This window comes from Alligator sinensis, unplaced genomic scaffold (genome assembly GCF_000455745.1).
Source record: "Alligator sinensis unplaced genomic scaffold, ASM45574v1 scaffold172_1, whole genome shotgun sequence".
Classification (NCBI taxonomy): Eukaryota; Metazoa; Chordata; order Crocodylia; family Alligatoridae; genus Alligator; species Alligator sinensis.
Window position 1 is genome coordinate 203,689 of NW_005842168.1, and position 21,523 is coordinate 225,211.

Genomic DNA, 21,523 nt, shown 5'->3' on the forward strand with positions numbered 1-21,523 from the left:
AGGAGGGGTGGCTCCGGAGCCGAACTTGCCCCTCCCCCGGTCGTTAACGGCAGTTGGGGACCGCCCCCGCGCCTGCGCATCGGGCTCAGTGACGCAGCCTCCCCTGGGAGGGAGGTGGGGGGCGTGGACTTGAGGCCCATCCATGGTTCCGGGCTCGCCCCTGCGGCCTACTGACGTCACCCGCTGCCGGAAGTGGCCTGGGAGCGCCAGTGCAGTGGGCGCGCTGCGCCGGGGCCGCGGGCGGGAGGGAGGCGCAGTGCCAGGCCCCGCCATGGTTCGCTTCCTACACGTCCAGAGCCGGCAGCGCGCGCCTCCGCCCATCTGCAGCGACTGCCCCGCCGTCCAGGTGCGCGGGGCGCGGGGTGCGGGGCGGGCAGCTGCCGCCTACCGTAATATCTCGCATAGATGCGCATCCCGCCCCGAGGGATCCTCCTCCTTTTGGGGGCTCGTGATGTTCCTCCCAGCGCGCCTTAGAGTCACTTTGCCGCCTGCCAGCTGCTCCTGGCCTCTCCCCTCCTATTTCACAGGGGGTTTAATGATTTTTTTTTTTAATCCTAGCTCTGCCCGTGGAGACCCGTTGCCAGCAGCGTTTAGGGTTTCAGCTTTTGTTAAGCAGGAAGGGGTGGGTGCGGTGGCCGAGGGTTTGGTTTGCTCCCGGCATAGCTGGAAAAGAGATTTCTCCATGTCCTCTTACCCCAAACGAGGCACGCGGTATATTCGGGGACGTCCTGGAGAAAATGCAGTAACTTCTGCTTTTCTTGGGGCGCCCTGATGTTTTTCTCTTAAGACGTTAGGCGAGTCTGTTGGGAATGCGGCTACCTCCAGTCGGCCTCTTTCCTTCGCCTTTCTCTTTTTTGTGCGAGTTCACGTGCTGACGTTAAACTGAACTAGCTAATTTTGACAGCGGCGTTTAGAGCTGGAGCTCGGTGCCGTACACCTGAGATTTAAAATCTGGAGAACCGTTGACCTGCGTTAATACAAATGGGCACCTTCCTAATCACAAGCTGCCTTCGGAAGAGGCCTTTGGCCGCGCAGCAAAATAATTTTCAATCTGTTGCATAAAATAGTTGTTGATTTTACTCGCCATGAACATCTTGCAGGTCTGGTTGCCTGTAACCGGAGGCCTGCCTGGTAGGGTGATGTCTCAAAAAATCTATATTGCTGTCTGGTGGCTGTTTTTCCCCCCATGTCAAGGTATTGGTGAGGCTGGGATGAATTGTTTTAATCTCATTGAATTATCCTGTGTTCTGGTTCACTGTAGTTCTCTAATATCTTGTTAATGCATGAGTGTTGTATTTCCTAATAACAGGCTGAAGCATCTCCATACTCTTTACTTGACATCTGTCTGAGCGCTTTGACCGCTGACTTGGAGAAGTTTTGTACAGAAAGACGAGATGGGACGCTGTGCTTGAAAGAGTCTGAAAGGCTCCCTCAAGAAGTAGCTGATCGATTATTGCAGACCATGGCATTTCATGGTAAGACGGTTGTTTAGGCCCAGCAGTTGTAGATCTGGTGGCAAATCTGATGTTGGTATTTAAGTTGTTGCACTGTCACAACTAAGACTCCCTGGTATTAATTTAGGGGTGTACTTATATGTCGGTCCTATTTTGGATCGACACCAATATAAGGAAATGGCAATTGGCTTTTTTTGGTTGATGTGGCCGATTAATGCCACCGGTAAATGCTGCATGTATGCGTGCAGCCACAGCGCAGCACGCACATGTCCAGGAGCACAGCCTGGCAGTGTGGAGAGCAGCCAGGTCTGGCTGGTAAGCCTGTTGTTGGGGGGCAGACCGAGGCCCCTGTGGTGAGTGGGGCAGAGGCAAGGGCAGGCACTGCCCAGTGCGGGCTGGGGACGGGGCAGCGCCTGGCTCTTTCCCCCGGGGTGTTGGGCCAGGCTATGCGTGAGGTGGGTGGCAGCGGTGCTGGGAGGGGATTTGGGGGGTTACGGTGAATTTTCGATTGGCTGCAGCCTCTTCCATAGCCCCCTTCCCAGTTCTGCCACTGCCCACCCACAGCACAGCCCGGCCCAGCCCAACCCCCCTAGGAAGAGTCCGGTCTGCCCCCCATGCTCTTTCCCCCACCCCTCCTTTCCCCCCCAACAGACTTACCAGCTGGATGCTGCTCTCCAAGCTGCTCAGCTGCATATTGGCAATCAGATTGGTATTGACTGATATGGCTCGTTAAAAATCAGCCATTGGTATCATCCCAAAAAATCTCTGTTGGTGCACCCTTAGTATTAATGCCCTGCAAGAAGTTCTTTGTCTAGATACCAAGTCTTTTGCTCTGTATTTCAGCACCTGTTCTAACTCTTAAGTTTGGATGTAAACTTTTTCTTTCAAGCCCCAAAACCTTTGATTAATCCCAATTCACTGCTCCTTTTCCATCCCAGATCTATTGCCATCACCTTCAGAAAGTAGTTCTCCTTGTTCATACCTTAAAAGCTGGGGGGTGGGTTCCTTTCAATTACATCCTGTTTTTACCATAACATTTCTAGTCTGGTGTTCTTATCCCTGTTTTCTAAACTTGAAGGAAACCAAAATGTTGTTTTATTGGTTTGGGTTGTTTTCCTCCCAAATTTTAATTGACTTATGTCAGCGTTGTCCTCTGTCACCCAAACGGGTGGGAAAAAGTCGGAAACTTTATTTAACTTGATAGCTTACAAAGTTTGCTTTGGTAGTATCTTGGGCTCCAGTTTTGTTTTGGGCAAGGAAAGGAGTGGAGGACAGCAGAAGAAAACGCTTGTCACTGCTACGACAATTTAGTTATCTCTAATCCAGGAATCGCCTCTTGGACAGCTTTGAAGGCTGCAAGATGCAATAGAGACAGGGAGGGCCCAACTCTCGTGGCTTGGGTTCATTAAGGGTGACCTCAGGTGACTCTAAATATTGGTCTAGACCTATCCTAGTGCCTTGCTAACTTGACGTGTTCTTAAAACTGTATTGTGGTATGTTGTGGGATAGTTTGTCTATACTATCTTATGCTGTGCAGTAGTGCTGGCAGCCCACCAACATACTTAACTGATGCACTTTTGATTTTCTTCTGCTCCAGCTGGCACCAAGGCATGGAAAAAAATCCATGGTGCATCCTGTACAAAATGCTCAAGCTTGGCAGCCGGGAGTTGAGGGGATGGAGAAAATTCAAGTGGATAAGCAAGATGCTAAACAGAGATTCAGAGGCTGAATACTACCAGAACTAGGCCCTGCTTCCAACAACAAACTGGGAACAGAGAACACCAGGAGGCAAAGTATTGCTGTCAATTAATGCAGCTACTGGGATTTATAATTCAGGCAGCCTGGAACAATTGTAGCTAGTTTGATAGACTTGTCTCAGTCGTTGGTGTGACAGTTACAAGGAGAGCAGTCTGCGGAGGCTTTATTCCTTGTCCTGATTCTTTTCTGTAATTGGTTCAAACTGAACGAGAATAAATTGCTAACTTCATGTTTAAACTGCCACAGCCCTATTTCCCCCCTTGCCTCAGTTGAATCTATCACAGTGCTGGATAAAGAGTGGGGGCAGTGGAAAAGGTACAGTTTTCATTCTCAACAAAAGCTGTAGTCATTCCATTGTATGTAATAATTACATTGGTAATAATACAGAAATCCCTGGGATTGCGGTTTTACTAGTGACAAAGATGATGGGGATCGCTTACCTGGCTTCTGCTCTGGCTCTGATCTTACTACACTTCCTCTCTGGGCTTTACCCCAGGCCTGGTCCTGAACAGGTCCTTGGAACTTGCCATAGGTATCCATTAACGCATCCAGCAGTGGGGCCTGTGTTTGACTGAACAGGATCAGTTTGGTGCTGGAACACGTGGGCCCCTTTGTATTGTTGAGGTCCCCTCCCTCTGCCTCTGTCTAAACGTTTGTCTCCGAATCCTGTTTGACACGGCTGCTGGCTCCGTTCAGTGCAGTGGAAGCACCTAGGCAGACTGCTCATAGGGGGAGAGGTTGCTGGACTCGTAAACCTCAGTAGATGTTGTTTGGCTCCACCGTTTGGCTGGTAATATTTCAGTCAAGACAAGGGTTTATACAGCAAACTCATGCCTTAAAAAATCAACTCTTTTCCCCAAATTAATCCACAGAATTCAGTCTACTTCATCTTTGCTTTTTTTCAGGGTGGGCAGTTTTTTTTCTTCTTGTTGTTATGCAGTACTCCCTAATTTAGGGAAGAATTACTTTATTAAAACTGACTCTCTTAGCTGCCTACATATAACCAAGGCAGTTTTATTTTAAAATCAGGCTGCTTTCTATTTAGCATATTACAAATATGCAGTATGTGCCATAATCCTCAATTTTTCTCATGCAGTACTGATTCTGTATTCATCATCTGAAAAACTTCAGTTATAGCTTTCCGTGACTTTCTTTACAGAAGCACAGTTGAAAAACTAACCACCAATGGATGCTTGAATTTAGGAGCGATTGAGGAGCACTTGGTTAATTTATTTTTGTGTTTTCTCTCTCAGGTTATGACCTTTCACATGGCATTCTTGTGGTTGTGTTAACAGTCTAACTAAATAAAATATTATGTAGGAATATAGAAAGTCTGGGAGATTATATCTGTAGTTATGCTGTGGATTTTCAGTCATAAATATTTTCAGTGTATCATGATCAATACAAATCAAAATTGGGAGCTGCTTTTTCAAAACAGAGAATTTGTCCAAATATTATTTTTAACAATGGTGTTGCTCCTCAGTAAACAAGATGAAATGTCCCACATCCAGCTGAAAAGAATATTTTCTTAGGCTATATCCTAGATATATGGGGCATTCTCATGATAAATATCTTGCAACATTTGACCTCTTATTACTTATCACACCTTATTTGAAGATTATGCAAAACATGGAAGAGGAAAGGTTCTTTCTATGTTAGGGTTTTGAAATTAGTTCTCTAACAGGAAATATTGGTGGCAGCCCACAGATGCACATTCAGGAAGAAATGGGTTTGTTCTCAGTGGGGTCCTGGGAGGGGAAAAAGGAAATTGTTTTGTAATTTTAAATAGAGATTTGTACGTATGTGGTAACAGCAGAATTGTTTTATGACCTCCATTTTTTTTTTCGTTTATCCTTCTATTTATAATTTGCCTATGGCCACATCCCACAGCTGAAATGCAGTGAGCTTGAGGAGTGAAATAATTTGCTTTTTCTTTGTACCAGTAATTGTGTATTTTTTTTGACCCCCCTTTTTTTTTTTTCGTTTATCCTTCTATTTATAATTTGCCTATGGCCACATCCCACAGCTGAAATGCAGTGAGCTTGAGGAGTGAAATAATTTGCTTTTTCTTTGTACCAGTAATTGTGTGCCTGCTCTGACAAACTCACTGCTGTTTCCCAACAGAGCTGTTGAATGACGGAACTGTCGGGATTTTCCGAGGGAACCAAATGCGCTTGAAACAAGCCTGCATCAGGAAAGCAAAAATTTCTGCATTGTCTTTCCGGAAAGCATTCTGCCATCACAAGCTAGTGGAACTTGATGCTGCAGGGATGAATGCGGATGTTACTATTGCAGATATTGTAAGCGGACTTGGGAGTAATAAGTGGATCCGGCAAAACCTTCAGTGCCTTGTTTTGGACTCATTGACGCTTTCTCTGACAAATCCCTGTAAAGGGTGCTTCAAACAGTTGTCTGGTCTTCGTGTTTTGAGCATTACCAATGTTCTTTTCCACAACGAGGACTTGGTAGAGGTTGCTTCTCTTCCGAGGCTGGAAAGTTTGGATATATCCAATACCTCTGTCACTGACATAACTGCGCTCCTTGCTTGCAAGGATCGACTTAAGTCTCTTTCCATGCACTACTTGAAGTACTTATCGATGTCTACGCAACAAGTCTTGGATATCCTACGAGAACTCAAGTACTTGAACCACTTGGACATTTCAGATGATCAGCAGTTTACATCTGATATACCTGTTAGTTTGCTAGAGCAAAAAGACATCCTACCTCACCTTGAGTCATTGGACATTTCTGGCAGTAAATTCATTACTGATGAAGCTGTAGAAGCATTTGTCAAACAGAGACCTGCAATGCAGTTTGTGGGACTGCTGGCAACTGATGCTGGCTACTCTGAATTCCTTTCAGGAGAAGGAAGTTTGAAGGTTTGAATTTAAAAATAACCTGTTATAGCTACACAGGGTTTGCAAACAACGATGTAGTGTGATCAGCTGGATTGAGTATGTGGAGTAGGGCTAGGAACAAAGTCTGAATCCCAGTTCATCCATTGGCTTGCCTCACAGTTTTTGGCAAATCACTTAACCACTCCAAGTTTTTCTTCATAGACCAAGTGAAAACTCCTGCTTACCTCATTGTGCTGAAGACTAATTCATGTCTTTATAGTTGGTTTTTTTTTATATAGGCATAAAGTTTTATGTGGAGTGCTGTTTGATAGCAGCACATCTCCCTGAATCTTGTATCCAGATGCAGTATGACTATGAAAGCAGATAACTTGGCATTAATTTAACTTCATTTTTTGAACAAGCAGTAATTTAAACAATAGATGATTGTTGCCTGAGAGCCGTTTGGGTCCTGCCTGGCATGTTTCATCCTCTGCATAAGTGAGAGTGTTCTGCTTTGTTTTGTCTGGTGTACTTGCCTAGACAACTTTGTTAGACACGTTCAAATAATCTGGGAGAATTCTCCCAGGTTTATTCTCCTGGTAAAGAAACCTACCTAGAGCCCTGTGTACAGACATTTGAATGATGAAGCCCTGCAGAGTAGAGAGCTTGCAATGCCAACACTGTGCAGCGGGGCTACCGTGCACATCTCAGTGTGCTCTGCAAGCTCCCTTAATCTGCCTGGTGACACATGGTAGCAGTGCATAGGGCAGCCTTGATTGGCTACCCATGATCAGCCTGTGTTTCCCTGCAGCACATGTAGGGTTATGAAGTGGATGTGTTCTGCTCCCTGCTAGAATAGCAGAGTCCAGCAAGTGATACGCTGTCTCTGAGTGGGAGGTGTGGGGAGGAGGGGATACTGGAGGACCATGTTCTCTTCTGAGAGAATCCACAGCATGTTAGGCATTTGCTTACTCTGGAGAAACTCTGTTGGGAGTGACTTAACCCTGGCTGTTCCCAGGTTATTTTTCTATTTGCCCCCATGGCACTGCGCTTGAGGCTGAGCCCCACCTGCTTCCATTGGGGCAGCCTGCATTGTGCTCCAGCCTCTGCCCACTGGCCCAGGCCCCGACTAGTGTGTGCAGCTTCTGGTGGGGCTGTTCCCGGTGCTGCTCTGCTCTCCTCGCTTCTAGTGGGAGCTGCCTAACTGAAGCTCCCCACCATCCGCCCACCTGGAGTGGCACAGCAGGGGAGAGGGAGGAGGAGCCGCTGCTGGAGGTGCAGGGAGCAGAGCAGCAGCCGGACCATGAACACCCATGCTGGAAGCTGTGCGTGCTGCCTGGGCGGGAGGGGCTGTTCTGCTCCCCTCGCCTCCAACTGCAGCTCCTCCTCCTGCTTCTGGTGCACCACTCCAGGTGGGCAAGGGGGAGCTTCAGCTGGGCAGCTTTTGCCCCTGTATGCAGGGCTCTGGCTCCAGCTCCTGGTTGTCTTCCACCTGTTCCATTTGACTAGTGCCATGAGCAGCCACCTATGGGCAGGCTGAGCGAGTGGAAGGTATGACCGGGAGCTGGAGATGGAGCCCTGTGCCCTGGGGCAGGAGCTGCCTGGGTGAAGTGTTTTTCCACACCCCCCCTGTCCTCCCAGAGCATTGCAGCAGGAGGAGGAGCTGCTGCTACAGGTGTGGGGAGCAAAACAGCCCTGCTGGCCCCGGCCCTAGCCAGCTCTCACGGCTTCCAGCGGGGCTGCAGCTGATCTGCTTCCCTTGCCTCCAGCAGCAGCTTCTCCTCCTGCTTCTGCCCTTGTTGCACCGCTCCAGGCAGAGTGGGGGGAAGCTTCAGCTGGGTGGCTCCCACTGGAGGCAAGAGCAGCTGCACTGGGAACAACCCCATAAGAAGCTGTGAGCTGGCCAGGGTTGAGACCAGGTGAATGGGCATGGGTGGGATGGCTTGGGCAGGGCTCTGCCCCATGTGGAGCTCTGTGGGGCCTGCCGTGGACTGCACTGACTGAGCAAGCTCTGCTGCATGTGCCCTCCCCCCCTCCCCCGGCCACCTCCTCCCTCCCCATAGCCCCAGCTGGCTCCCTGGACCTAATGATCAGGCAGCCCCCTTCCTCACCCCCCACACATGTGCACATGCCCCCCTGCACCCTCCCCCCACAGGGCAGGGCGTGCAGGCTGTGGATTGACCTTGTCCACCCACCGTGCTCCTAAATGCTCTTCCCCACCTATCCAAAGCCCAACAGTGTTTTGGTGAGTAGTGTGGGATGGGGAGGGGGTGGTCCCCCAGCTTGCGACAGCTCATCAAAACTCCCTATGTGGTTCTTGGGCCCAAATAATTGCCCACCCCTGCCTTGCACAATGTCTCTGCCTTCTTGCGGCAGTAATGAATATGAAGCTTTATTACAGTTAAAGAAATTATTTTCTTGGGCTGTATTTTGCCAAATAAAGTCTGTCTGGTTCTTATTTTAGTGCCCTTCTTTGCCCCACTTCTCTCTGATTCTGTCCTCATGAAGTACCTTCTGGCACAAAAATTAAAGGCTTTGTCCGGTTCTGGGTACTCTTGTCCTGAATCCATCTGTTGAACTTGCTGAATATAGAGGACAAGCAGAATCACTAAATAAAATAGTCACTGACAAATTATAACAGTTGTAGCATGGCTAACAGTGTAATGTCCAGCTCTTGTTGAATTGAGGTAGTCCTATTTCCATTTGGAGTATAATAAAACTGTAGTTCTTGAGTCTGAACTACCACTTGTGGGTCTAGGCCTGGATAGAGCTTGGGTTTGAAATACTAGAATGGGAGACACTAACAGTTCAAAGTGTTGGGAGAACTTCTAGCATACAAATATTTTGGGGTTTTACACTAGTGTCATGAGATTGCTTGTAATTCCATATTTTGTAGGGTTTGGGTTCTTACTTTGCCTCTGACAAGTTCTACAAGTGCATTGTGCAGAGAAGCCAAACTTTTAAGCAACTAAACTAAATATGAGCTAAATGTGTTTTCCAAGGTATCGGGAGGAGCGAATGAGATCCAGATTTCTGAAGCTTTGAAGCGTTACAGCGAACGATCGTACTTTGTGAAGGAGGCATTCTTCCGGCTCTTCACCCAAACTTGTTTTATGAAAGTAACGAAGCCTGAAATCTTAAAGGTAAAGATGGTTGAGAGATTTTTCAAAGACAGCCTTTAATATGTAGGTTTTAACAAGGTCACTTGAACTGACATTTAAGTGTCTGTTCTTGTAATATTTAAAGATATCTAAATCAGGCCCTTGGGTTTCTGCACTCACAAAATAGATATAGACTCTCCTCTTCTCTTCCCTCTTCTCTACTGCCTAAGGGTAATATCAGCAGTGCAGTTGCAGAAGTACCCCTCACAGAGAGAACATCATGGGCAAATCCAGTGTGGGGAGAAGAGGCTCTAGTCCACGTTCGAAACGTAACTAGGTGCTCAGGCTAACTTCTGGAGGTGCAGAATTCAACAACAGGGGCCAGGGGTGTTGCTGAATATACCTCCTTCTAAGAGAAGGGCTAGTAAGCTCTTCTGAGGGCTAGCAGTCTGTGTTTCTGTTGACTGTAGCTCGCAGTAGGTAGCGAAGGGAGGGGTGAATCTATACAGACTTGGGCGTATCCCTTCCCAATCTCTAGAGATTCTGACCTGTACCCTTTGAAAGTAACTTAGATTTAGATGGAGAACAGGTGCAATGTGTCGAACAGAGAGGGGAATGTACTTTCTTGGTATCTTCCAATTGCAAGTCTGACTACAGCATGATGGACTGGGTGCAGCCTTTGCAGCTGGTTCTGAGAAGAACGTATTCAATGGTCCTGCCTATTCTGGGAAGCATGGGAGGCTTTGATTTGTTCCCATTGGCTGAAAGCATTAGGAATTAAAATAGGAAATAATCATTAAAGGATGAAAAGTTCTCAGATGTTGGCCAATGAGCAAGTGTTGGGAAGTGATGGCCATCGTAAAATAGGCTAGGTTTATTTCTGAGCACTCGATCGCATCGTTGGAACTCTTTGTGTGGATGACCTTTTTTTGTGCAACTGCAACTGAATGGGAGATGCTATAAACCCTTTTCAAGACAGGAGGGTTACAAAATAAAGTCACTGGTTGTTGCACTGATTCTACTGTGCTAGTAAGAGGCAATGTTATCTTTTGAGGCTTTCTGTTTAAAAACTGTTTCTAAGATTCGGTAGTGACAGGGTCAGTTTAACTCATAGAAAGCAGCATTGCAACTAACTTGCAAAATAATAAATATAAAACTGTTCATGCAGTACATTCTCTTATATTTCAGCTTGTGATTATTGGAATGAGAAATCACCCCTTGGACTTGGCAGTGCAGCTAACTGCCAGCGCATGCTGTCTCAACTTAACTAGACAGGGCCTCGCAGCCGGCATGCCTGTTCGACTGCTCTCCGATGTGATCCATTTACTACTCAAGGCCGTGGAAAACTTTCCTGAGCAGCAACAGGTAAAGATGGCCAGGGGCATAATTCTGATTCACTTTTCCTGACAGGGAGGGTCTTGACAGAAACAGGGATAGAGAGAGGTAGATAGGAACAGTCATTTAATGGGAACTTCGGTGACAGAGGGATTGGACAAATTCTCGGACAGATCTCTTAAAAAAGGGATGGGATACATTCTTGGAGGAAAGGGGCAACAGTAGCTGTTGAGCAGGGGAATTAGAGGCATGGTTTCTGAATTGGAACTTCTTAGACCTTAAATACTGGAGTCTGCAAGTGAAAGAGGAACAGTGGAAAAAACTGGTCAGACCCAGTTCACTCTGCCTTTCAGCATCTGCTCTCTGCCCCCGTGACCCACAAGACTGGGCAAGATGGACCTGCAGTCTGATCCAGTAAATGGCAGTTCTAGAGCAGGGAATGCTCAGCCTTTGGCCTGCTGGGCAAATGTAGCCTGAGCTGTGGGGCTCCCCCTGGGTTGGTAATTTGGCAGTATAAATATGGCCACCCTCCCCCCTGCTGTGTTCACAAGACCCACATGGCTGGTTAGAGCCAAGCTATATCCCCTTTCCCCCACAGGGCTGGCCATGTCCCCTCTCTCTGCATCTGCATTGGGGCGGGGTCACGCTTCTCCCCCTTGCAGTGCTGGGCCATGCTCCTTCCCCTTTTGGGGGCTGGGTCATGCCCCCCCCAGGGTCAAGCCATGTCCCTTTCCCCTACAAGGCCATGTTGGGGCTGGGCTGCCCCTTACTCCCCTCCCCGTGGCTGGTTGGTGCCCACTGCGCCTGCCCTGGCTGCTGGATCAGGACCACTGGCCAGATTCAGCCTGCACATGGATGGGGCATTGCCCATCTGGCCTATTGTGGGGAAAAGGTTGAGCACCACTGTTCTAGAGAGCTTCAACAGCCTTAATCATAGAAAATTAGCTTTGGAATGAACCTCAGGAGGTCGCATCTAGTCCAACCTTTGGCTCGAAGTAGGACCATTCCCAACTATATCATCCTAATTCAGGCTTTGTCTAGCCTGGTCTAAAAACCTCCAAGGATGCAGATTCCACAACCTCTCTGGGTAACCTGTTCCAGTGTTTTACTACCCCCTTAGTGAGAGGATTTTTTCTAATATGTAACCCCAACTTCCCTTGCTGCAACTTTAGCCCATTGCTCCTCGTTCTGTCATCTGACACCGCTGAGAACAGTCCAGCTCCATTGTCTTTGGAACCACCCCTAATGTACTGATGAAAAGATCAACTGTTATCTCAGCCAGCATAGGTCAGTTAGATTACAACTAAAATTGACAGATTCTCTACCACTCTCTCCTCCCCGGCTTTTATTTGTTGGGGATGATAGCGATAGCAGTTCTGACCTCAGTCAGATGAACTGTTTTGTAAAAATACAAATTGCTGGGCCTTGCCTATTCTGATTGCACATTGAGTAGTTTAGTGCTGTCTCTCTGTAGGCAGTACCTATGGTCCCAGCTGGCTGAAGATCTTGGACTTGCCCTTCCGTCTTCACCTTCATGTGAGCTGTCTCTGCAGAACTATTTTGTGGTGACAGTAGACATGTGCCTTCCTTTTAATCTAATCCCTATTTATAGCAAAGGCTGGGGAATACGTCCTTTCACTCCGAAGCTGAGAAAGAGAAACTGTTTCCTTGTAAGAGGGTCATAGTGCCCAAGATGAGCCTTGAGAAGAGCACAGTGCTGGCATCAGCTCTCACTTGGACTGAGATCTCCTAAGGAGCCCAGCTCTCTTGGCTTACTTGGAATGTGAATTACAAAATTAGATGCAATTTGACAGTTTCCCAATTTGAAAGACTCCTTTAAGTTATGAAGTCAAATATAAAGACCTCATTTCATAAATAAAGTGTTCTGTAAGGTCGTTGCTTTATCTCCTACTGAAGCTTTATAGTGAGAGGAATTGTTCATGGTATCTCAGACCAACCATTCTCTATGTACATGAGTTGCATGTCATGGTCATACTTCCCAGATGTTGAGTGAACTGCAAAATTTTTGTATTTTTCGCCTTCTGGAACTTTGTGCAAATGCTTTTTTTTTTTCTCTTTCTCCACACACAGCTGCAGAAGAACTGCCTTCTTTTATTATCGAGTGTCAGGATCCTTCAGGATGTTCCATTTAACAGGCAAGTAGCAGCCAGTAAATTTTGAAATGAGGTTTTGAGTAGCAGGGCAAAATGCAATACTTATCATCTTGGTCATATAACTTTGCCTTTAACTAGTTGACCCCAAAAGCCGGTTTAGACTTCTGTGCTGTCATAGAGAAATCTTACATGTGCTTTCTAGGGCCTGATTCTGATCTCATGGCTTCAGCATTGGGAAGCTGAATCTGTAAATGCTACAGTTGGTCAAAAATTGGTATGAGAACAGAACTAGGAATAAATCCTGGCCCTTTGAAGTAATTGGTAATTGCACTGGGTTCAACAGGGACTGGATCTCATGCTGGGGGTTGAGTTGCTAGCTTCCTAGACATGCTCAGCTCCTGCATGAAGGGCACCCACTTACCTTATTTTATTTCAATGATCCTTTTTGATCTAAGATTGGTGTTGATGGGTGGTGGACAGCACTGGCAGTTGGCTGCCTGGTGGGAGGAGGTGATGAAGGAAGAAACAGCAGGACCAAGGGATGGATTCCTTCGGCTCCAATAGGAACAAGGGGAAACACTGTCAACCCCAGTTTCACACTGTTTCAGTGGTGGGAGTGGGGTTGATTGTGGTTCTCCTGTTGCATTAAAGGCATTGCTCATACTTGCTAGAGAGTTATTTACTGTTGCTCATTTTGTGAGTTGCAAGATTGATCAGAGAGTGTTGTAAAAGGTACTTTTTTAGTATCTTCCTTCTGGCCTGAACTAAGGGTTCCATTAATTATAATCAAATGACCATGTTGCACATATGCTGAAAAAAAGGCATGTCCTTTTCTACCCTCTAGAAACCATAAGCACATTTCCTTTGGTTTCCAGGGATAGTTGGAATCTGAGATGTGAAGTGTAATTTAAGCCTTGTGTAAGTTATTATCATGTCGCACTTCAGGTTTGAAGCTGCCAAACTTGTTATGCAGTGGCTGTGTAACCATGAAAATCAAAATATGCAGAGAATGGCAGTGAATATAAGTTCAATTTTAGCCCTGAAGGTATGTGCCATGACTTTGGAAGTGTTGAAACTTTTTGTTTTCTGATTTCAAACAGATTTTTTTCCAAATGCTCATGTAATATATTTGCTTGCAGCTTTCATCTGAGCAAACAGCCCAACTTAGTGCGGAACTTTACATCGTTGTTGGGGTGAGTTGCCTATCTTGACATAGATTAATCCACGATGTTAAGTGAGATAGAAACCAGTGCACATAGCACCATGGGGCCTCGGGTGTTTGGGTGTAATACAGGTATTATTAATTTGGGTAACTAATGTCAAAGCCAGAATTAATACTTTTCTTTTTCTTTGCCAGGAGCTTCTTGAAATAGTTGAACAAAAAACAAATCTGAACGAAGTGGATACGACTTTCATGTTTACGCTGAGTGCACTGTGGAATCTGACTGATGAATCCCCTACCACGTGTCGGCATTTCATTGACAATCAAGGGCTAGAACTCTTCATGAGGGTTTTAGAGGTGAGGATAACTATGTTTGTACCAGGTTGTTAGTGTATACTGAAACCATATCTAACTGGTATCTTTGTTTCTCTTAACAGTTTTTTCCGTCTGATTCCTCCGTACAACATAAAGTTCTTGGCCTTCTGGTAAGATCAAAATTGGGTTCTGCTTTAAAAAGAAAAAAGCTTTTCTTGGCTTTTTCAGTTAAGTTTTCTGGATAATGTGTGAACTTTCTGTAAAAGAGCTATTCCTTTTTAATTCTTACAAATATCTGCATGTGATGCACTAAGCGTGTCAGCGTTTTTCTCTGAAAACAAATTAATGGTGTGTGGCTTCAAATAGAACTGGGCCTTCACCAGTGGGGAGGGATTTCCCTCATTACTTCAACAGAGGATAGAGCTGCAAGTTAAATGAGCAGAAGTCTCCAGAAGAAGTTGATGGGTACAAGTTTGCTACTGCTCAACTCCATGGTAAAGCTCTCAGTGAAGTCTGATAAGAATTTTTAACTATGTAATAAAACATGGCACAGCTCCAGCTCTTTGTTTCAGTTAGGGTTTTGGTTCTTGTAATGGGATATGGGAAAGTTTCAGAGATCTGTTGATTTGCATGTGAAAACATGGGACCCATTTATTCTTTATGAAAATGTATGAGCTTTTATTAACATCTGTAAGTTGTATTTATATGTGCTGTTAGTCTTAAATAAGGTATACACTTTGTGCATGTTTTTACAGAACAACGTAGCAGAAGTGAGAGAGCTGCATTCTAAGCTAATGTGGAAGGACTTCATAGACACCATTGGTGAATTGTTGTGCAGCACTGAGATAGAAGTCAGCTATTTTTCAGCTGGAATTATTGCACATTTAGTATCCAGAGGGGAGCAGGCCTGGACACTAAGTCCAACCCAGAGAAAATCTCTTATGGAACAGCTGGTATGCTAACTTAAAGGGATACCCTTGTTTTACTGTAGTATAATTATGCTGTTTCCTGTAAGTACTACAATATTTGATTCTATATTTTGCAGCACTCAGCCATTTTGAAGTGGCCGACTCCAAGATGTAAGATGGTGGCATTGGTAGCCTACAGGTAATGAATTCTGAATACCGGCATAAAAGTGTTAACGTTAGCTTATTGTTTCTAGAGTTGTTCCTACTGCTGTTCAGCCTCTTCACCCTAAATATCCTCCCTGATGTAAGGATATGCTTTTATGGCATATGTATTTCCTTAGCCAGGTTTGGGAATGGAGAAAAACCATTTCCAAGCCAGCTGAAATGCTGTTCTAAATGATAATAAAAGATTAAATCATAAAACGATGTCCTCTGTGCTTATGACTATATGAGTTTCCTCCTAACCACAACAGAATTTGAATTTCTTAAAGAGTAATACAGAACCCCACTGTGGGGTACAAATGTTCCTATTAAGCTTTGAGAGATCTAAAACTTTTTTGTAATACTGTTCAGCTTTAATCAGGGAGTTCAGTTGGTTAATTGGTGTTGGTGGTGTTAAAGAAAAGAAAAGAAAAGGATCACCATGAAACTTGCCACTCTTGTGTGTGCTCAAAATAGTCCCAGCGTTTTTAGTCTCTCTTCCTGTGAAAGACTTCCCAGGCCTCTAATCATTCATCATTACCTATTCATCAAACCCCTCTTTCTTCTGTTCTCAGAGTTACTAGACCTGGCCATGGCGTCCTAGAGGAGGAAGCACACTGCATATAATGGCATTGTGATTATGTTCAGCATTACTTATTTGATATATAGCCTGGGTCTTGGCACTGCTAGCACACAGTGAATAATTACTTACTGATCTAGTTGCAGTTGTGCCTGTGGAGTTTCCTTAGAGTTTACACTTATAATCCAGCAATGCTGTACAAGAATGCCTAAAGCTTATGTGTAGGGACTGCTTAGCTAATGATGGGATCCTATATTGGTACAACTTTACTGAACATCTTTCTCTAACCCATAGATCCTTCAGTCCTTTTTATCCATTACTTGATTGCTTCACGATACCTGGTGTTCAGCTCTGGGCAGTATGGGCTATTCAACATGTCTGCTGCAAAACACGTATGTATTGGACCAGTGCAGCTCAGCTTTGTAGAGTGGCAGGTCAGATGCTTGTGACATGGCTGCACTGTGAGCCACCAGCCCCCTCCAGTAGGGGAAGGGGGCAGGGAGAGAGGGAGGTGGCTGCTAGTGCTGGTGCAGAGGAAAAGAGTTTACCTCTGGGTGTGGAAGGGATCAGCAGTGTGGTGCAGGGCAGGGAAGGCGATGCACCAGGACAAGCCGCTTGCTGTTAATCCCCCGTGCTGCAAGCCAGATCCAGTCATTTCAGGGGCCAGATCCAGCCTGAGGGCCTTAGGTTTAGCACCACTATATTAGATTGTAGAGCTTAACCTTTTTATATGAAATTGGATGGTTCTTATGGTTGGTCATAAGCCTTCTGGAGAAGTACACCTTAATTCTTCATTCTCTGCTGTAGTGGTTTATTTAGGCCTTAATTTGAATATTAATCCTTAGTTTTATTGCAGGTACTGTGAGATGTTCCAAGCAATAGGCAGGGCTTTGCCATGCCTTGGTGACTTCTTTTAAATGCTTGTCCTTGTATGCACTTCGCTGAGTCTGAGTGTGCCCCATGTATCAGAAAGCAGGCACTTGGTTAGGAGTGCCCATTGTGTCTGTTCATGTGCATTAGCTAATCTTATGTGCACAAACAAATATGTAGGGTGGTGTAGGACCAGGTGCTGTTCCAGTTCCTTTTTGCTGCTTGTGCTTTGGGATGGAGCCTGAATGTCTCAATCTAGTCTGGCCTGCTTATTTATCCTTTTAGTGTCTGTAGTTAGAGTATAGACGCAGTGATCCATTATCTGGAGGACTTGGGGAGACTTATTTTAGTTCCTCTCATACTCTTTTCACCCCCATCCTCAGCTACTAGACCTAAAAACTCCAGGATGCAAGAACTACATGATTTGTCTATGAACTTTCCTCCCGCAACAATGTCTGCCATTTGTTTAGAGAAGACTTATGTTCTCCTGAAATGCAGTATCTGCAGATCCTTCTCTTGAAGAAATCAAGTAACCTTGCCTCAGTATTCCTTATGGACATACTTGTGAGGCCCGAATCTGATCAGAGACCCCCAGACCCGGATTCGAGAGTCTAGGAGCTTTCCCTTGGCTTCAGCTCTGGGACCTTCCAGAAATAGTTCCCTGAAAACAGTCTCATAGGAAGAATGAGGAGGAAGGGGAAAAGGAGCATAAATTATCCCCCAAATTCTTCAAGAGGCTGGTTTCATCTTCCTGTTATGAAAGCTAGGAGATCTCACGTCTCTGTCTACAGCTAGGGCTCCTGTGGAGTGCAGTACCATCTGGGTACTGTATTGGTCTTTTGTTTCTGCTCTGAACCATTATGTAGCCTAGTTGTGTGCTGTACCTCAGAGGCAGCTCTAACAGTAAAGTGGTCTCTCCCCATCTATAGTAGTCTGTCAATTTGCAAAGGTTTTATGAAATAAAAAAACCAGGCTTGTGTATATTATTCATTAGGATAATCAAGTAGTGTTAGACAGTGAAGCATGTAATCTTAACAACCTGCATAAACATGTGCCATGAAGTCAATGTATGAGTTGTAGCAAGCTTGCAGTGTGGTTCTTAACAAGTGTGATTCAGAATGCAATTGCAGTCCATGAAATGTATATCTGAGAAATGCTCTCTTCCTTGCTATGTAAACTTTTGACATCGGGGTGAGGTTTACAGCAGCACTTGGTGTTTGCCTTATTTTTCCTGAATCAATGTCACTGCATGGAAGCTGCTGAAGGAACAAAACAGACAGCATCTGAACGTCATGCCCTAGAATAATAGGGGTCAGAGGCCAAAGAGTTAACTACAGAATAGAGAGAGGCCAGAAATGATCTTAATCTCCCTTGAAATTGCAACAGAATTTGAAAATCTCACGCTGGGATGTGTGTGCAGCCTTCGGGAGCTTTGTGGAAAAATAAGACAGTTCTCTGTAAAATAATCAGTTGCTTGATGTTCACCTGAAACGCAGGGTCAGGTCCTTGGCCTAAATCAGATAGACTGGGTCTTTCAGGCCCTGGTCTCTCACCTTCTGGCTGAATTCATGACTCCCAGCCTAATGTTAGTTCTGGATGGGAATTTTTGGGCTTTGACCCAAGTGCCATCGTGACCTTGAGAAGTTTTCACAAAGAACATGTTGGGAAAGTTTTCTTGGGATTTTGACAAATTGACATTTTCCAACAAAATGTTTTAATTTTCCATTTGTTCTTCTCCAGTACTTTACTCTACCTAGGTTCTCATGTAGTGAGGTTCATGACAATGAACATTCTTCTCTTTGGTTTCAGCTGCCAGGTACTGCAGCATGCTTATTGAAGAAGGTGGACTGCGGCATTTACATGACATCAAGGGAAATGAGCAGACTGATCCGGATGTCCTACAAATCACTGCTGAGATACTAGATAGTGTAGATACCCACATAAGGTACTATGGGAAACCTAAATCTTTACAGAAACCAGAAGCCAAATCAAATGGATAGCTGCAGGTATAGCTTAACTATTCTTTGCATTTCTTCACAGCCTAATGGGAATGAAAATCGTGTATTGTGCTCTTTTAAGGGGTGTAGGATCACTTCTTAAGAGGATCATTCCTGTAAGATTACTGCTGACTGCATTGAGGGCCTGTAAAGTGTGCACAGCCTGAGTCCCTTAGGAATCCTCATGTCCTAAGGGAGGAAATGAAGCTTTGGACCAGATTTTTAGATGCATTAGATGCCTAGCACCTACATACCTCTAAAAATCTGTCCCGTCACCTCTTCCATTACTGTCTGGAAACGGCTTCTATTGCTTAGGCAAGCAGGGCTGGAAACAGAGCTTTACATGCTTGCAAACCAGCATTTTTGCACTTGTATATGTGCGCTTACTTACCACTGTGACTGAAGTGTCAGTTGCAGGGCCACCCCCAGCCAAACCTGTAAAATCACTCGAGTTCCCTGTAAGCCAGGCTCCTGGTCTAATTTTTCTAATATTGGACCATTATCACATGCCACTTGCTAGCTTTTCTCCTTCCTGTGCTGCATCAACCATGTTGGAATTAGCCTTGTGTAAAAAGGAGTGATTGGATTGGCTCTACTGGAGTTGCAATAGGACAAGTCAGGAGAAATTTGTGAGGGCAAAAATCCAAAGGTGAGTGTAGAATTGTACCTAGAAACTCAGTGAACAACAGAACACCTGAGACTGTACCCACGTAGTACATGGAACATAAGTCGTCACCATATGTGGAAGCTACTTGTTGCTTTAGTGTTTCCAAGTTCTCCTTTAGCAGTGCGCACATGTTCCCCATTTGACACTAGTGGGCGTGAAATACATGTCCGTGGAAATGCGTGATACATGTTGTGCAGTGAATTATATTTCCAAAGACTTCTAGTGCAAAGTATCACCAACATTGTGTAAATCCCTGTGTAAATCTCATTGCTATGGAACTGTAAATTTTAAAAGTTTATTTTTAACAAGTGAGTTTTTTCCAAAGGCTTTTTTTAGTTTTCATATAATAAGATACAAACAGCAAATCAAGGACTAGTACTCAGATATGTATTGTTTATGGACATCTTCATTCTTAGACTTGGTTGGTTGTGACATTACTTGAATTGTGCAGAAAGAAATGGATTGCATCAACATACCAGTGCGTCGGTTAAAGTGTAACCGTTGATGGAATAAAGTGGGTGCCATGAAACCAGATTGCTCGTTTCAAAGTGTTCCATCTCTGTAAACATGCTGGGCTGACCTTGTAGGCAAAGGGGTTGCTAGCACATGGTTCTGCACTGTTTGCAGGCTGGGAAAAAATCCAGTATTTGCCCTTCCTTTAACCTCTTTAATTTGTTTAAATCTCAGTAAAGACACAGAGTAATGAACATCTTGAATATTTACCTATTTTACTCAAGGTAGTTACAACATGCTTTTTTGTCTCCTGATCTACTTGATATTCTTTGTGGCTGCTGCTTGCGTCTTTCAGTCTGGCCAGTTACTTCTGCTAGTTTTATTTTCAGAGTCCTAGAGACACAAATATGCATTGCTAGTAGGGCAGGAAATGGGTGGGCGCGTGTTTGGTAAAATCAGTTTGGGGCCAGACTTCTCTTCAGATTCTACAGGATCCTTATGGCAGATTCAGCCACCTATTTAGGAAGCTGGTAGCCATCTATTTACAGACTCTTTTCACCTGTTCTCTAAACCTTCCTCTGTTTGGCCAGCTGCTTGCTGTAAACTCGGGATTCCAGTTTGCAGTGCTAGAATTAACATGGACTAGCTCTCTAGTTGACACCTTGCTACTGCCACATGGTTTTTTCCCCCAGCACCTGCAAAGTCAAGAAGTTTCTCCTTTGTCTTATGAAAAAAACCCAGAAAGTGTGAAGTGCAGAAACAGCAATTAGCTTAGTTCGGTGATATATTTTTTTTGTTAGGGTTCACCTGGAGGGGTTGAGGAAATCCAAGTGGAGAATGTATTAAAAATGTCTAAAGGACGCAAACACAGTATGTGGCAAATCTAGTTGCAGTAGCTTGGAAAGTTCCCTGTATAAAAATGATACTTTGGGAATAATAGCAAAATTGAGTGTAAAGAATCCAGCTTCATGCATACAGTGCCTGGTGGGTGAATTAATATTAATGCATGTGACTTATGAACACGATCAAAAACAAGTGTGTAGTAGTTCCAGGCTCTAGACTTGCACAGCAGCCTTACCAGAGGATGACTCTAGACAGGACTGGGCTGCAGAAACTTCCTATTTTGGCAGGCTTGTGCCTTGTTTGCTCATAGACTAGGTGTATATTCATGGTGCCTTAAAGGCTGGTGCAGTGCAACTGGCTCTCTGGGAGTCTCGGTGATGGCTGCTATAAAATGACTGAAAATGATGCATTTCCAGTAGCCTGCAATGAGAAGGCAGAAAGAACAAACGAGCTGCCCTTAAGAGCTTCAGCATCCTCACTCAGCCTCTTACAGTGTCACTGACTTGACCCCGGTACCCTTAAATACTCATCTTCTTAAATATCAGTCTTCTTCCTCCCCCACTCCCTTTTTTGTGGTTTGTGTACCGATTTTGTGATTAAGGATGTTTAACTGCTTCAGCTTTCAGGATAACACAGGCTAGGTTCATAAAAGCAACTTGCAAAGCCTTTACATTTCAGGTAGGAAGAAGTAGCTAAACCAGTGCCATCCTCCAGAAGCCCATACTCTGGCTTGGGCCAGCTGTAGAGAAGCAGCATAATTAGGTTGCCTTGTTGCTGTGCAGAAACTAAGAAAAACTGTCTGTGATCAAGCAAGCAGCAGCTGTTTCTAGTGACCAGGACTGAATATGCCAAAGAACTAGTGGCCTGGTTACAGGGCAGCAAGCCACGTTTCCTTCCAAGATGTTCTTAATGAACACACCACAACCAG

General features: G+C 45.0%; 1 protein-coding gene across 2 annotated transcripts; it reads left to right on the forward strand.

Moving 5' to 3' along the window:
* The first annotated feature begins 117 nt into the window (after positions 1-117).
* On the forward strand, positions 118-19,833 carry LOC102377742 (protein zyg-11 homolog B). Of its 2 annotated transcripts, XM_025206653.1 has the most exons (15): positions 118-346; positions 1,310-1,475; positions 3,052-3,247; positions 5,337-6,091; positions 9,052-9,192; positions 10,339-10,515; positions 12,577-12,641; positions 13,545-13,644; positions 13,739-13,792; positions 13,957-14,118; positions 14,199-14,246; positions 14,832-15,029; positions 15,122-15,183; positions 16,060-16,157; positions 18,445-19,833. In XM_025206653.1, exons 4-15 carry the CDS (start codon positions 5,381-5,383, stop codon positions 18,633-18,635), a joined length of 2,007 nt encoding a protein of 668 aa, XP_025062438.1. In that variant the 5' UTR covers positions 118-346; positions 1,310-1,475; positions 3,052-3,247; positions 5,337-5,380; the 3' UTR covers positions 18,636-19,833. The 2 variants fall into 2 exon arrangements, with proteins under 2 accessions (XP_025062438.1, XP_006025891.2); XM_006025829.2 differs by lacking the exon at positions 3,052-3,247 and having other exon boundaries at positions 121-346.
* The last annotated feature ends 1,690 nt before the right edge of the window (positions 19,834-21,523 follow it).